The sequence below is a fragment of the Armigeres subalbatus genome, chromosome 1 (genome assembly GCF_024139115.2).
Source record: "Armigeres subalbatus isolate Guangzhou_Male chromosome 1, GZ_Asu_2, whole genome shotgun sequence".
Lineage (NCBI taxonomy): Eukaryota > Metazoa > Arthropoda > Insecta > Diptera > Culicidae > Armigeres > Armigeres subalbatus.
The window spans coordinates 6,356,252-6,372,165 of NC_085139.1; the positions used below are offsets into that span (position 1 = coordinate 6,356,252).

Genomic DNA, 15,914 nt, shown 5'->3' on the forward strand with positions numbered 1-15,914 from the left:
AGCAACAGCATGCTGTTGACAGGGGTACCGCAGGAATATCGACCCATGGTGATGGGACTGGAATACACATAACAGGTGACATCATCAAAACCAAGTTGCCCCAGGAGACGGATTTGTGAGCGCCGTTTATTTCGGCAAAGAAATATTTACACGGTTACCAAAGCAACGCGAGTACCAACGTAAAGGGTAAAGGACCGAGATGTCGACGTTGTGAAAAATATGGTACCATAGCGAAAAATTGTCAAGCTAAATTACCACCGAAGCGAAATCAACAAGAAAATAAAGGAGATGCTTTTTGGCACTGTTCTGTCTGTTCGTGAAGCTGCCATGGACATCAATTGGTATCTTGCATCGGGATCTGCCAAACATCTTACCAACAACGGAAATCTGTTAGAAAACATGTGTGAAACGGAAGGCAGTATCTACGCGGCGAACAAAAATTTGATGAAAAATGTAGCGAAGTTATAAACCCCAGCGGAAAATGAATCGCTACTGGATGCCGTTCGAATGGGTTGTTTAAGTTAGTGCAAAAATACTCTGAAGTGCTGACGTGTTCATCTCGAGCGACTGCCAAGCTGTGGCATCAACGCATGGGACATCTGAGTCCTAGAGGATTGGCAAAACTCAAGAATGGGCTTGCAAGTGGTGTCAACTACGATGGCACGAACGATGGAAGTTGTAAAATTTGTGCCGTTGGAAAGAAAACACAATTGCCTTTCAAACACGTTGGATCACGGGCCAAGCAGGTATTCAAACTGGTCCACTCAGACATTTGCGGGCCAATGGAAGAAACATCTTTGGGAGGAGCTCATTTACGGACGATAAAACTCGTAAAATTTTAAAAAATTCAAAAACTTCCAAAACATGGCCGAGCGTCAAACAGGAAAAAATGAAGGAACGGATTGACCAAACCATTACCAGCTGCAAAGATGAATTTAAGTCGTGAAGCTATGGATTTACAACGTCCCATGGGCTGAGGAGGAGTGTTAGCAGATGCAAATCTACATTCGTAGCAACCCATTACCCATGTTTAATATTATACTAATTCATTACTAGTTTGTCCTTTACCTAGAACACACGCGTCTTTTATTAGCTCTGCCCAATAGTTTTCCAAGCTATAATCTCCATAATCAATAAAACTTATTTAGATTGAATCTTTTTAATTTTACATGAACTTCCTCTGGGGCCTGTAGCATAATCGAAATTTTACTAATAACATTAGTAGAGTAGCTTGTAACTTGTATTTTTTCGTTGCATAATTAATCTACAAGTATCAATTTACAAGTAGCTTTTATTTCATTATTTCAGCTGTGCAAAGTAAATATACATCGTTTTACTGTTTTTAACGACTCAAAAGAGAAAGAAAATATTATTCAAAGTGCTTTAAATTACCATACAGTGAAATACTATGCACTAAGAATAAATTTCTCGTTCCAATACAAAACTGAGAATTATGAAATTTTTCAAATAACTCTGGAGAAAGCAGAAATACTTTATAGTGCTGACATCAAGCAATCAAATGGTGGGGCGCTAACTACTCAAAAGAGGTTTGTTTTCGCTTAAACCGTACTTTGGCTCAATAACCCAATTTTGCGTAAAATGACTCTTCTAACCAGGGGTCTGCGAAGCGGAAGTTCGGAACAATAGTTTGTTTACAAAATAGAATTGTCAGTGGGAAACCCAATTTCAACCGAACAATAGCCCTCTCCATCCCCATCAGTGTTGGTGCTGTGTTTACAAAATTTTCCTTTGTTTGCTGTTAGAACTGTCATATTTTTCTTGTTTGCTGGTAGAAAACAACAAACAATGCGTGGAAACACTAAGAAAAATATCGCAAATTTGAACCAGACATCAGGTGAAAATGATAATTTTCATTTTGATTCAGTGTGCAGTAAAAAAATTCACTCTGTGATAGTGTTGGTAAAATCTGCTTGGAGACCTCAATGGGCAACTCAAAGATGTTGGCTATTGTCAAACGTAGTGGGTAGAATTGGGGGTGCCAGATACCTGCTCCTAACACTATGTAGTTTACCTCAATCCACGTAAAACATATTACCCAAAGCAGAGTTTAGTAACTTTAGTTTACCTAAAGTTGACTTTATTCAACTCAAATGTGGGTTGTTGTACTGAACAATCTCGGGTGGGGCCATGCATCTTGCCCTATTTTTGACAACAATCATGGAAAAGAGAGGAAAAACCACTTAAATTTTTAATAAATTATTTATAATTTATAATATATTTTTTTTAATAAAATCGCCTACATTTCATAATTGGACTAAAAACAAAATACAAACCCGCATAAGTCCCGCAATACACGTAAATTAAAACCCGCGTCAAACGAGTCTAGCGAGATTAGATTTTTCATGAAAGATACGTTCAATCGCCCAAATTAACACCCATGTCAATCCCTAAATCCGCCTATAAAAACCACGTAACAAACCACTCCAGTGTGCATTACTTTCTCTTTGTAAAATATGGCAATACCACAAAACCGGATTGAACCGCGGAATCAATAGATTAACAGAGAGAAGGATAATAAATTCGTGTTCCGTGTATTCCTATCGCAGTATTCTATGCACAAACTTGCAGAAAAACATAAACAAATCATTTATCTCAGCAATGGCAGTGAACTGTCGGATGAATTTTGACAGGTAAATGAACCTGACAGACTTGTCATTTCAACCTTACTAATAATACAAGTATGTTCTAATATTATTGAGGCCCTCCTTAGCCGTGCGGTAAGACGCGCGGCTACAAAGCAAGACCATGCTGAGGGTGGCTGGGTTCGATTCCCGGTGCCGGTCTAGGCAATTTTCGGATTGGAAATTGTCTCGACTTCCCTGGGCATAAAAGTATCACCGTGTTAGCCTCATGATATACGAATGCAAAAATGGTAACTTGGCCTAGAAACCTCGCAGTTAATAACTGTGGAAGTGCTTAAAAAAGAACACTAAGCTGCGAGGCGGCTCTGTCCCAGTGTGGGGATGTAATGCCAATAAGAAAAAGACTAATATTATTAGTTGGCGAATCACGTTTATGCAACACAAATTTCAAGTACTTGTAATTTTTCGACTTGTAACTTGTAGCTAATGTTATTAGTCTGATTATGCTACATGGCCCTGATGTTTCGAAGAAACCAATAGTGAGCGAGGAACTGCTCAAACGATCAATACTTGAAGATTTCACAAAATCTATTCTGATGATGTTTTGATACATTTAAAATTGCATAAAAAACTTTGAATTTAAAATAACTGTTAAATTTTAAATATTTTGATGTTTTGAATTTGAACTAACGTTTATTAAAAAAAGTTTGGAAGCCTGAACAAACAATTAAGGTTTAACAATGATTCTTTGGCCTCCGGCAAGAATCTGTGCTATGGTTAATTGTGAGTTTATGTAATACCGATGCAAAATTTGATGTGTTCAAGTCTCTCATTTAGAAATTATTGTTTACTAAAATTCCTTGATTAAGTATAAGAAACCCCTTGGTTTATTTTGAAGGGGCTTCAAAAAAATTCCTTCGTGTCTTACGTCGAGCCTTAAATTTTAAAAACTATATACTGTATCACCCAACCGGTGATTGTTAGATTATCTAACAATTCTGTATAAGATCCTACCAAACCCTGTAGAAGAACTCGGCGTATGCAAAAATGCTAGATTCTTTTATTAATATTGTATGAGACCTTACAATTTGTTTGTGAGCTATTTTTTTTGTATAAGAATCTAACAATTTCGCATATGCCCAGTTATCATACAGGTTTTGGTTGGTTCTTGTACAGAATATTGTTTTTCAATTTTTAAAAGTTTTCCAAATTAGGGGTTAGACCTATTTAAGAATTAAGTAAGTCGAAATTATTTGATATCTATCAATTATTTACATGATTTTCAATCGTTAATAAACATTTTTACATACAGAGGTTGTAGGAAAATCATTGTTCCCTACAAAATAGTGTAGAACTTGCTGGATTTTTTTTTCAAATCAAACTTAATTCTGTCTAACAATTTGTCACTCACGACCTAGTTATTAACTACATATACAATAGAGTGGGGCGTCATGGTCATTTTTTTTCAATCAATGGTTTTTCGAAGCCATTCTGGGCCCTTAACAACTGTGTAGAATTTGGGTCCGATTGCACTATGGTCCAGGATACAGATTTACGCGGAAAGATGAATTTTACGCCAAAACTATATTTTTTTAGAAAAAACTGTTGTTCTACAAAATTGTTCGAAATAGTAAGGCCATCATTATGGTTCTACCAAAAAATAGGGTGGCCCATCATATAAAAAAAATAGAAAATATTTTTTTTATTTCTCAGAATATTGACATGTTATGTTTTACAAAGTTGTAACGCAGCTAATTCCAATCAATTTTGCCAAAAAAACTTTTTCTGTAGCTCTTAAGTTGGCTGATTTAGAGCAATTTTACCTAATTAGATTAGGGTGTACCTCAAAAAAACAGTATTTTTGATCTAATTTTTTTGTTTCAGATTTCTCGAAAAAGTCGTCTTCAGGTGACTTTTAGAGCTCAAAAAAATGCAACTTTTGATGGGTAAATATGCACAATATCTTTTTCCGATCAAAAGTTATAATCATTTTTCTGTCAAAATTACATTTTTTTCATAAGTTGATATCTCCGGTTAGAGCAGACCAAAAAAATATGTTTACACGGCATTTAAAAGAGAAATTAATATTCTTCATTATGTCAAAAAATTGGGGATATGTTATTTTTTTATCTCAAGTTTCACCAATTTTACTAAAATCATGTTTTTTCAAATAAATTGATATAACTCGACAACGGAAGAAGATACAGACGATATTCTTATAGCAAAACACGCGTTTTTAAAAGCCCCAAAAGTCTTCAGAAGGTGACAACCGTGAAAAATAAAAAATGAAAAGAGCAGATCTTAAATCTTGTTTTTTGAGGGACACCCTAATCCTGGTAAGTAAAATTACTCTAAACAAGTGAGCTTAAGAGCTACATAAAAAGTTTATATAGCAAAGTTGAAAAAGCTGCGCTACAACTTTGTAGAACATTTTACGTCAATATTCCGCAAAATAAAAAAAATGAAGATTTTACATTTTTATAAAATGGCCCACTCTATTTTTCGGTAACTCTATAATAAGGGCCCAAGTATCCAGAAAAACTTTGTAGAACAAATTTTGTTTCTTAAAATTATACTTCAGACCGAAATTGCATCTTTCTTCCTTACACTTGCAATACGATGATAATGATAAAACTTATAAAAAGTGTTAGAGCTGTAAATTTTTTATTTTTCATTTCTCACGAATGTCATCTTCTGAAGACTTTTGAGGCTTTTCAAAACGCGTGTTGCTATAAGAATATCGTCTGTATCTTTTTCCGTTGTTGAGTTATATTAATTTATTTGAAAAAACATGATTTTAGTAAAATTGGTAAAACTTGAGATAAAAAAATAACATATCCCCATTTTTTTGACATAATAAAGAATATTAATTTATCTTTCAAATGCCGTGTAAACATATTTTTTTTGGTCTGCCCTAACTGGAGATATCAACTTATGAAAAAAATGTAATTTTGACAGAAAAACGATTATAACTTTTGATCGGAAAAAGATATTGTGCATATTTACCCATCAAAAGTTGCATTTTTTCGACCTCTAAAAGTCACCTGAAGACGACTTTTTCGAGAAATCTAAAACAAAAAAAATAGATCAAAAATACTGTTTTTTTGAGGTACACCCTAATCCAATTAGGTAAAATTGCTCTAAATCAGCCAACTTAAGAGCTACAGAAAAAGTTTTTTTAGCAAAATTGATTGGAATAAGCTACGCTACAACTTTGTAGAACATAACATGTCAATATTCCAAGAAATAAAAAAAATATTCTTTAATTTTTTTATATGATGGGCCACCCAGTCAGTTTTTTCTAAAAAATATAGTTTTGGCGTAAAATTCATCTTTCCGCGTAAATCTGTATCCTGGACCATAGTGGATTGGATGCTTCCTCGCTTTCCGCATGGCGTTTGAAGTTTGTTAGAAAATTAGTATGGGAGAACGTATATTTTTGCATTTTTACTTCTAGAGGGTTCAGATCATAAACTAAGTGGCACATTGCGTTAAAGTATAACCCGAAGGATGCAGAGAAAGTTTGCCGAAAAAGGTACGTTGCCGGAACGTCCAGAAAAAAGTTATAACGCTTCGAAGATTGAGTGATCAAACCATAGCCGGATCCATAAGAAGCATACGCATTTTTGGGATGTAAAAGGCTACCGCCGCCGGGGGTGACGATTGGTAAAATGGGGGTGAGAATAGGTCACTGTTCCATCTACATAGAATGCTTGTAGAAAAGATTTAATGTACCTGAGGACAAGAAAACTGAATTATAAGAGACATTTTTGAACGATTTTGTTATCTGACCTCCACACTATCGGTGAGGTATATTGGATCCGCTCCATTTGATATTACAAAACATTATTCGGGGACTGTAATATTATCCGATGTCCTTACACATATCGGGCTGTGGCCCTTACGTGAACTGTTCAACAGTTCTATGAGAAGTTGAACCGTTCACGTAAGGGCCACGTGCCACAGCCCGATATGTGTAAGGACATAAACGGGAAGCTTCTTACGAACGAGCGTGAGGTGATCCAAAAGGTGGTGGCAGCACTACGAAGAGCACCTGAATGGCGATATGGCAGACAACGGTGGCGGTATGGTAATGAACCTAGGAGCACGCGCGCAGGACATGCGACTTCCGGCTCCGAATATCCAGGAAATCCAGGAGGAGATCGGCCGGCTGAAAAACAACAAAGCCCCTGGAGTTGACCAACTACCAGGAGAGCTGTTAGCACGGTGTTGAAGCACTGGCTAGAGCGCTGCATTGGGTGATTACCAAGGTTTGGGAGGATGAGGTTCTGCCGCAGGAGTGGATGGAAGGTGTCGTGTGTCCCATCTACAAAAAGGGCGATAAGCTGGATTGTAGCAACTACCGCGCAATCACATTGCTGAACGCCGCCTACAAGGTACTCTCCCAAATTTTATGCCGTCGACTAACACCAATAGCAAGAGAGTTCGTGGGGCAGTACCAGGCGGGATTTATGGGTGAACGCTCTACCACAGACCAGGTGTTCGCCATACGTCAGGCATTGCAGAAATGCCGCGAATACAACGTGCCCACACATCATCTATTTATCGACTTCAAAGCCGCATATGATACAATCGATCGGGACCAGCTATGGCAGCTAATGCACGAAAACGGATTTCCGGATAAACTGATACGGTTGATCAAGGCGACGATGGATCGGGTGATGTGCGTAGTTCGAGTATCAGGGTCATTCTCGAGTCCCTTCGTGAGGGTTACGGCAAGGTGATGGTCTTTCGTGTCTGCTATTCAACATCGCTTTGGAGGGAGTAATACGAAGAGCAGGGATTGACACGAGTGGTACGATTTTCACGAAGTCCGTCCAGTTATTTGGTTTCGCCGACGACATTGATATCATGGCACGTAACTTTGAGTGGATGGAGGAAGCCTACATCAGACTGAAAAGCGAAGCTAAACGGATTGGACTAGTCATCAACACGTCGAAGACGAAGTACATGATAGGAAGAGGCTCAAGAGAGGTCAATGTGAGCCACCCATTACGAGTTTCTATCGGTGGTGACGAAATCGAGGTGGTTGAAGAATTCGTGTACTTGGGCTCACTGGTGACCGCCGATAACGATACCAGCAGAGAAATTCGGAGACGCATAGTGGCTGGAAATCGTACGTACTTTGGACTCCGCAAGACGCTCCGATCGAATAGGGTTCGCCGGCGTACCAAACTGACAATCTACAAAACGCTTATAAGACCGGTAGTTCTCTACGGACACGAGACCTGGACGATGCTCGTGGAGGACCAACGCGCACTGGGAGTTTTCGAAAGGAAAGTGTTGCGTACCATCTATGGTGGGGTGCAGATGGCGGACGGTACGTGGAGGAGGCGAATGAACCACGAGTTGCATCAGCTGTTGGGAGAACCATCCATCGTTCACACCGCGAAAATCGGAAGACTGCGGTGGGCCGGGCACGTAGCCAGAATGTCGGACAGTAATCCGGTGAAAATGGTTCTCGACAACGATCCGACGAGAACAAGAAGGCGAGGTGCACAGCGGGCAAGGTGGATCGATCAGGTGGAGGACGACTTGCGGACCCTCCGCAGACTGCGTGGTTGGCGAAGTGCAGCCATGGACCGAGCTGAATGGAGAAGTCTTTTATGTGCAGCACAGGCCACTCCGGCCTTAGTCTGATGATAAAATAAATAAAAAAATATTATCCGATGACAAATTTATATAGTCGAAGTAAATAAAGTACATCTTTTCGAAAATATTAGTAAGTAATATTCAAAGAATAAAGATTAACGGGACTCTAACAAAAGGCGGAAACACGGAAGGCGGAATCATAAAAGGCAGAATCTCGAAAGGCAGACTTTTTTATACTTGTAACAAAAGGCGGAATATATCATTTTTCAAAAGGCGGAAATACGAAAGGCGGAATTTCAAAAGGCAGAATTCTGTCATTTCTTAATTTCACACAGGCGCCTGCTTGAGGGAAAGGAGGACTTATTTTATTTTTGAAGGCTCGCATCTGCCCGGTCTAAGTTGCAGGAGGATAATACCCTTCCTTCTTTAAAAGCACGGCCCTCCGTATATTTGTCTACTTTCTATCGGGGCACGTTATTTGGCATAATAGCTGTTTGGCATAATGATCGTTTGGTATAATTGATTAAAAATAATATATTCTCAGAAAAATTACAATTCTTTCAGAATAGTTCCCTGTCCATGGATAAGGGGCTTGACGTTGATATTTCAAGTGTCTTAAAAAGATTTTTATTTTATTTTTATTTTTGTTGTTTAATAGAGTGCTTTTTTCAAACAAAGGTTAAATTCAACACTAAATTAAAAAATTAAGATATTTTTCCATTTTTATATCTCCTTCACAAGAATATCGTTATTTTAATGGTAATGGTTTGAAAATAAGCTCCGTAGAGAAACTTTTATCACATCTTACTTAAATAAGGTCAACAGTTATACCAAACACTTGAGGTACCATGCCTCCAAGTTAACTAATGGTTAGTGTCGCACGATCTAACAACAACTGCCTATTGGTAAATTTGGAGGTGCCGGCAGGGCTCAGTAGGGGTCTAACTAACATAACTCTAATACTAACAAGACCCTGAAACAAACGCTTATCCAAATAGCATACATCTATTTATACTTGTAGTAGTAGCTAACAATAATTCATTTTGTACCCGTATAATAGCTGAAGTAGAATTTTAGTAGTGAAAAGTAGAATTTGTAGATTTACTAATTTGGCATTGGAGATAGTGAATGTATCTATTATATCTTCTCGATAATCTTTTTATTTTAGTCTCTCTAGCTGCATGGATCAACGCAAAAAACTGTTTCTCTCTTCCTTCTATTAGGTTAGTTAGAAAAATTAGCGGATATATAGGGGACATGACTTAGTGTTTCTCGTATTAAGACAAATTCGCTGACCTTTTACCTTATAATAAAATAAATGACCGATAGTAAAATAAATGACTGAAATTTAATGATATCAAATAAATAATAAAACCGAAAATAAATACATGACCATCGGTGGACAGAAAGACAAGAGACAGAGTTCTGTTTAGAATAGTTAATTGAGACCATTGCACTCACAAGATAGAGAATAACTAGTACCACTATTATTGCTACAAGACTAATAACTTGACCACTTACGGAAATGAGGATAGACCATATGATGCGTTCATCCACTATTATATTGAATATTGTATACCCTGAATCTGAATAACTGAATTTTAGACCTCATTATTTTAATAATATTTATTCATACATAAATTGAATATTAGAAAAGGGAATAGAACTTGACCAAAAAAAAAGCAATTACGGAAAAAATGGACAGAAATTTTGTATAATGATCACTATTAGACTACTGAAACTTTAACATATGACATTACTGTGACTGATAGGATACAATTAACTCGACGACGTATTGACAAACATCCGATACTCAACCGTGTTAAAATAAGGGAAGCTCCTCAATGTGTCCATTTATTACAATAGTACTTAAATTAATCTGTTTTGAAACTACCCTACCAGAATGATATCATTACATCTTTATTCGAAATTGTTACTTGGAAATGGCAACAGTACCACCCGTTGTCAACATAGACTACTATTAGGTATTGAATGTCGGCTCCAAGTAACTAATAATTAAATTTACATGTTAACTACTTATTCAGAAAACATCTATGTACATGTTGAGCTTCCATTATTTGTTCGGTTTATAATTGACAGACTGTAGATAGAAAGAATAATGTATCGGTATGATCACAATACAAACCCAGGCCGCAGTGACCTAGTGAGCAACATAGCTTGAGTCGTCTGCTAGTATTGTGTATCACATGGAGAGCCCAGCCGAGATACCAGTCTATTAAGACTACAACTGGTCAACTCTCGAAAAAAAAAAAAAATTCTTTCAGAATAGTTATTATTGGCATTTATATAAATTATAATTACAATGTGATTTTTCCCTTCATCTGCACATCAGCTGTTCTTTCAATTTAGATGGCCACACTTTAATAATTGATATTCTTATCAACGATTTAGGTTCTTTTCTTTTTCCCATGAAACTAGCACGCATTTGTTCGGTGCAATGCAAAAAGGTAGGAGATTATTTCTTCTTAAAATATACGCGATTGCTTTGGATAATGCAAAAGAGTTGATGATGCCTTCTTTGAAAGCATGCATCTTGCCTTTTTCTTTGTAAATACCAAGAAGTCTAAGTTGAAGTCCAGCTTTAAGTTGCGTAAAGAATATGATTATTGAAAATCAGATTATTTTCATTGCGTTATGCCAAACGACCATGATGCAAAACGACTATTATGCTAAATGACCAATATGCCAAACGGCTTAATATCAAAAGAGTTTATGCAAAACGGGGTAGCCCCTTTCTATCTATTGAAATCTCATCTCACAACTGAAACACTAACAGCCTCTTAGCTTAGTATCTAGCACATCCAGAGTTATTAAGTGTACGATTGCCATGCTTCGGTCGGATAGGGGAGAAAATTTGAAACCCAAAAACAGACCATATAGAGATTCGATTTCAGTCACCTTCAGCATGGTATGCTTCGTACAAAGTCATATGCCTTATCCCTGAGGTACGGAAGGTCTCCCCGCTAAACAATAAGAAAACATGCATCTGGCCGATCAACGGCCAAAGTATATCTTTATATAGCAAAAGGAGAATCACGCCATTTGATCTGTTGGTTCAAAATGTCCGCATAAGTTAAAACAGTTTAATGCAATTTATTCTGCTTTTTGAGATTCCGCCTTTTGTATCATTCCGCTTTTCGTTCATTCTGCCTTTCGTATTCCGCCTTGTGTGCTTTCCGCCTTTCGTAGGACACCCATTTCTAATAAGAGACCATGGTTTTATTGGACTTTAAATTTTTTTCTTAGAATGCTAGCCTCAAAATCGTCATTTAAATTTGTTATTAAACCATAGTTGGATAACGGGTTTAATTGTATTTTTAAATTTCTTCATTATTTTAATTACTTTATATTTTTCAAATAAATGGTCCTACCAAAGATTTATCAGCTTTGAGAGTAAAAATAGTTCACCGTCTAGGAATCAATTAGATGATTTTTTAAAATTCTTTGGCTGTTATACAGAAAACTTCCAGCTCATATCGAACAACGGTAATGTTGTTGTAGTTCTCAACATAATTTTGTGACACCACTTGTGACTTACTACCCGGTCCCGTGTCGCTGGGTGTGTTACTTAATGTGAGGTACCATGGTCACATTACTAGCTTCTGGCTGATCCAACGAATACCATCCTCAATATCCAACTCCGTGGTACTAATGAGAGTTTCACTGGCCTCATGCTTGTTTTTGCCTTTTCTTGATTTCTGATACCATTTTAGATAAGGATTTCAATAATAAAACACTAGTTTGCTATTTACGAATTATACCGTAACAATGCTAATGCAGCTTGTAGTTCTATACCCAACTGCATACAAAAGTCACTATTTTGAACGACATTCATCGCCACCAGCCCTGCTCTCGGTCTCGATGAATCCGAATCACCGCTAGTTAACGCCATGCTCTAACAGTTTATTTTTATTGCTCTTGCAGGTTCAACTACCGTGCCACCGCGCATATGGTCGAGAATGGATTCTACAAGTTCCTGAACTGGTTCGATGAATCGGCCTGGTATCCGCTGGGTCGTATCGTTGGCGGAACTGTCTATCCCGGACTGATGATCACTTCCGGCGGGATCCATTGGCTGTTGCATACGTTGAACATTCCGGTGCACATTCGGGACATTTGTGTGTTCTTGGCACCCATCTTCAGCGGACTGACGGCCATCTCGACCTACCTGTTGACCAAGGAGCTCTGGTCGGCTGGGGCTGGGCTGTTTGCGGCTAGTTTCATTGCCATCGTACCCGGATACATTAGCCGTTCCGTGGCCGGATCTTATGATAACGAGGGCATTGCTATCTTTGCTCTCCAGTTTACTTACTACCTCTGGGTAAAGTCTGTCAAAACAGGAAGCGTCTACTGGGCCGCATGCGCTGCGTTGTCCTACTTCTACATGGTTTCCGCCTGGGGAGGCTACGTGTTCATCATCAATCTGATTCCTCTGCACGTGTTTGTTCTGCTCATCATGGGACGCTACTCACCACGGCTGTTCACCTCGTACACTACGTTCTACATTCTGGGTTTGATCCTGTCGATGCAGATTCCGTTCGTTGGATTCCAACCGATTCGAACGAGTGAACACATGGCTGCATCTGGTGTGTTCTTGTTGCTCTTCGCTGTCGCCGCTCTGAAGCATCTCCAGACGGTCCTCTCCAAGCAGGAGTTCAAGAAACTGTTTATCATTGGAGGTTTGGCCGCGGCTGGCCTTGTGTTTGCTGGTGTCGTATTGCTGACAATGCTGGGAGTGATTGCTCCCTGGAGTGGACGTTTCTACTCCCTTTGGGACACCGGGTATGCCAAAATTCACATCCCAATCATCGCTTCCGTATCGGAACACCAGCCGACGACGTGGTTTTCGTTCTTTTTCGATTTGCACATTCTGGTTTGCACCTTCCCGGTTGGACTGTGGTACTGCATCAAGAAGATCAACGACGAACGTGTGTTTGTGGTGCTGTATGCGATCAGTGCCGTCTATTTCGCCGGAGTAATGGTGCGGTTGATGCTGACTCTGACCCCGGTGGTTTGTATTCTGGCTGGCGTGGCATTCTCCGGACTGTTGGAAGTGTACTTGAAGGAAGATGTAACTCCGAACAACAAAGACGCGAATGATTCGGAGCAGGAAGAGGGGGCCGGCGAAAAAAAGCAACTCTACGACAAGGTAAAATGGAGTTGTAGGAATTATTTGGAAGGTTTTAAATGGAAATACATAAAATTACAGGCTGGAAAATTGAAGCACCGACCGAAGCATGACAGCTCGGCCCATGGAGCCCACGGCGAGCAGAATACAGGAATGGGATCGAATGTGAAAAGCATTGTAATTGTGGCGATTTTGATGCTTCTGATGATGTTTGCCGTGCACTGTACCTGGGTCACATCTAATGCCTACAGCAGTCCCTCGATTGTGCTTGCTTTCTACAATAGCAATGATGGGTAAGTGTCTCCATTGTCAGTTTTGAACCCGAACCCAGTTAACATTATGCAACATAAACCCTGCCCTTTTCTAGAACCCGCAACATCCTTGATGACTTCCGTGAGGCTTACTACTGGCTCTGGCAAAACACTGCTCCGGACGCTCGTGTTATGTCCTGGTGGGATTACGGGTATCAGATAGCGGGGATGGCCAATAGAACAACGTTAGTGGACAATAATACGTGGAACAACAGTCACATCGCCTTGGTGGGTAAGGCCATGTCATCCCCGGAGGACAAAGCCTACGAAATTATGACCTCGCTGGATGTGGACTACGTGCTGGTAATCTTCGGAGGTGTGATCGGCTACAGTGGCGACGACATTAACAAGTTCCTGTGGATGGTGAGGATTGCGGAAGGCGAACATCCGAAAGACATTAGAGAGAGCGATTACTTCACCGATCGGGGAGAGTTTCGAATTGACGCCGAAGGAGCTCCGGCCCTGTTGAACTGTTTGATGTATAAGCTGAGTTACTACAAATTCGGAGAACTGAAACTGGACTATAGGTAAGTGCATATATCGCAGGATTTCGTAGAACACAACTGAAACTCATTTCGTTCAATTACAGAGGTCCAGCAGGGTACGACCGCACCCGAAATGCCGTCATCGGGAACAAAGATTTCGAGCTAACCTATCTGGAGGAAGCGTACACCAGTGAGCACTGGCTGGTGCGTATCTACCGAGTGAAGAAACCGCACGAATTCAACCGGCCCGCCTTGAAGGCGGACGAACGGGTTGTCCCGGCCGGTGACTTCGTGTCGCGTAAAACCTCCAAGCGGAGGAAAGGTCTCATTAAGAACCGTCCGGTCGTGGTGAAGGGAAAGCGAAATAAGTAAACTCCCCAATCCAAACGCCAACTACTGATTCTACCATAACTTGTAACAACCATTACTGTCGACTGAGCGAACGAGCGGGAACAGATGAGTAAAAGGAGTTTTTTTTTGTTTGCGATTCCATATGGTCTTGCGTGTAGGTCGCTGTGAAGGGTCGATTTGTTTTGTTTTAAATGACATTACCATCTCTGCAATTGCATTAACAAAACCTTACCTTACAAATGAACGCAAAGCTACCCCTCTATTGTTTGGGGATTTTTAGAGCTCCGAATTTGGTAGTACTATTCTCATTGTTTGTCAGTGTTCTAAAAACTAGTTGAAGATATTCCGTTTGCATTGCTATCTAAAACTGGACATTTTTTTTTTGTCAAACTAGAGCACATTTATTCGTACGATAGGAAGGAAATGAAAGGCATATATTATTGCAACCAAAAGAAAAAGATTGGTGATACGTCGACTGTTGTTCTATTGATTGTTTCTGGGTGACCACCACTTTGGTTTTAGAATTAGAGACCACAATCGAATTGCTATAAATTAGAATAATTACAAACATACACATACCAATTTGTAACTCACGTTTGTATTTGCTCTAGAAGAAAAATCTGTCCAAATTGGACTTTGCCGAATATGTACGAGAGTATGCTTTTCGCTAGGGTTCAATTCATGTCGAACAGCAGTATGCACTCGTTTTTATTTGGCTTTTTAGCAACCTTACATTCGTTTTACCCATAAATCAATGATGAAATATAGTTTGGTTGTTTGAAGGCTAGATTCTAAATATCTCGATTCTCACTGGGTTAACGGAGAAAGAAGAAATAAAAGCAACTGTGAACTAGTAGTAAATAAAAACTAGCTAGCATACGAGAAGTGAATGTGAATAAGATACGTTACAAAACTAAAAAAAAATGTAATGGCGAGTATAAACAATAGAAACAAAAATACAGTTTCAGTGAAAGAAATGCGTTGATGATAGTTTCCGAACAATCCCTTTCAGTGGACAATCACATCTCGTTGTGAAAAGACGCATTGGTTCACTCCTGAGAGTGTCAACAGTCGAAATGTGCAGTGAGACGACGGTGAAAAGCACTCTAGCATTTATTTTCCCAGAGAATGCTGCTCAACATTGTGTGGCCCCAAATGGCCGGAGCGAAATGTTTTTTTTTTCTGTGTGAACCACTTGTTTGTTTCATTGAACTTTTGTAGTATACCCGTGTCATTTGTTTAGTGCATGTCTTTCTGCTCCATTTCTCTATTGAGAAGAAATGAAGTAGTCTTTTTTATTCAGATATTTTCCCAAGCTTAATGTAAGGCCTCTTTAGATTAAGGTATTAAGGTACTCTCAAAGGCGCGCTTCTGAATCAGTTTCGGCTCAACAATAAGTGAG

The 15,914-nt window shown here is 39.1% G+C and overlaps 1 protein-coding gene across 1 annotated transcript in view; it reads left to right on the forward strand.

The window, feature by feature from the left end:
- Positions 1–15,489, forward strand: part of LOC134220274 (dolichyl-diphosphooligosaccharide--protein glycosyltransferase subunit STT3B) — a 33,444-nt gene extending 17,955 nt beyond the window's left edge. Inside the window, exons 2-5 of the mRNA XM_062699287.1 lie at positions 12,162–13,386; positions 13,447–13,658; positions 13,733–14,203; positions 14,266–15,489. Of these exons, the coding sequence (XP_062555271.1) occupies positions 12,162–13,386; positions 13,447–13,658; positions 13,733–14,203; positions 14,266–14,533 (2,176 nt within the window). The 3' untranslated portion in view covers positions 14,534–15,489. The remainder of the gene's footprint in view (positions 1–12,161; positions 13,387–13,446; positions 13,659–13,732; positions 14,204–14,265) is intronic.
- The last annotated feature ends 425 nt before the right edge of the window (positions 15,490–15,914 follow it).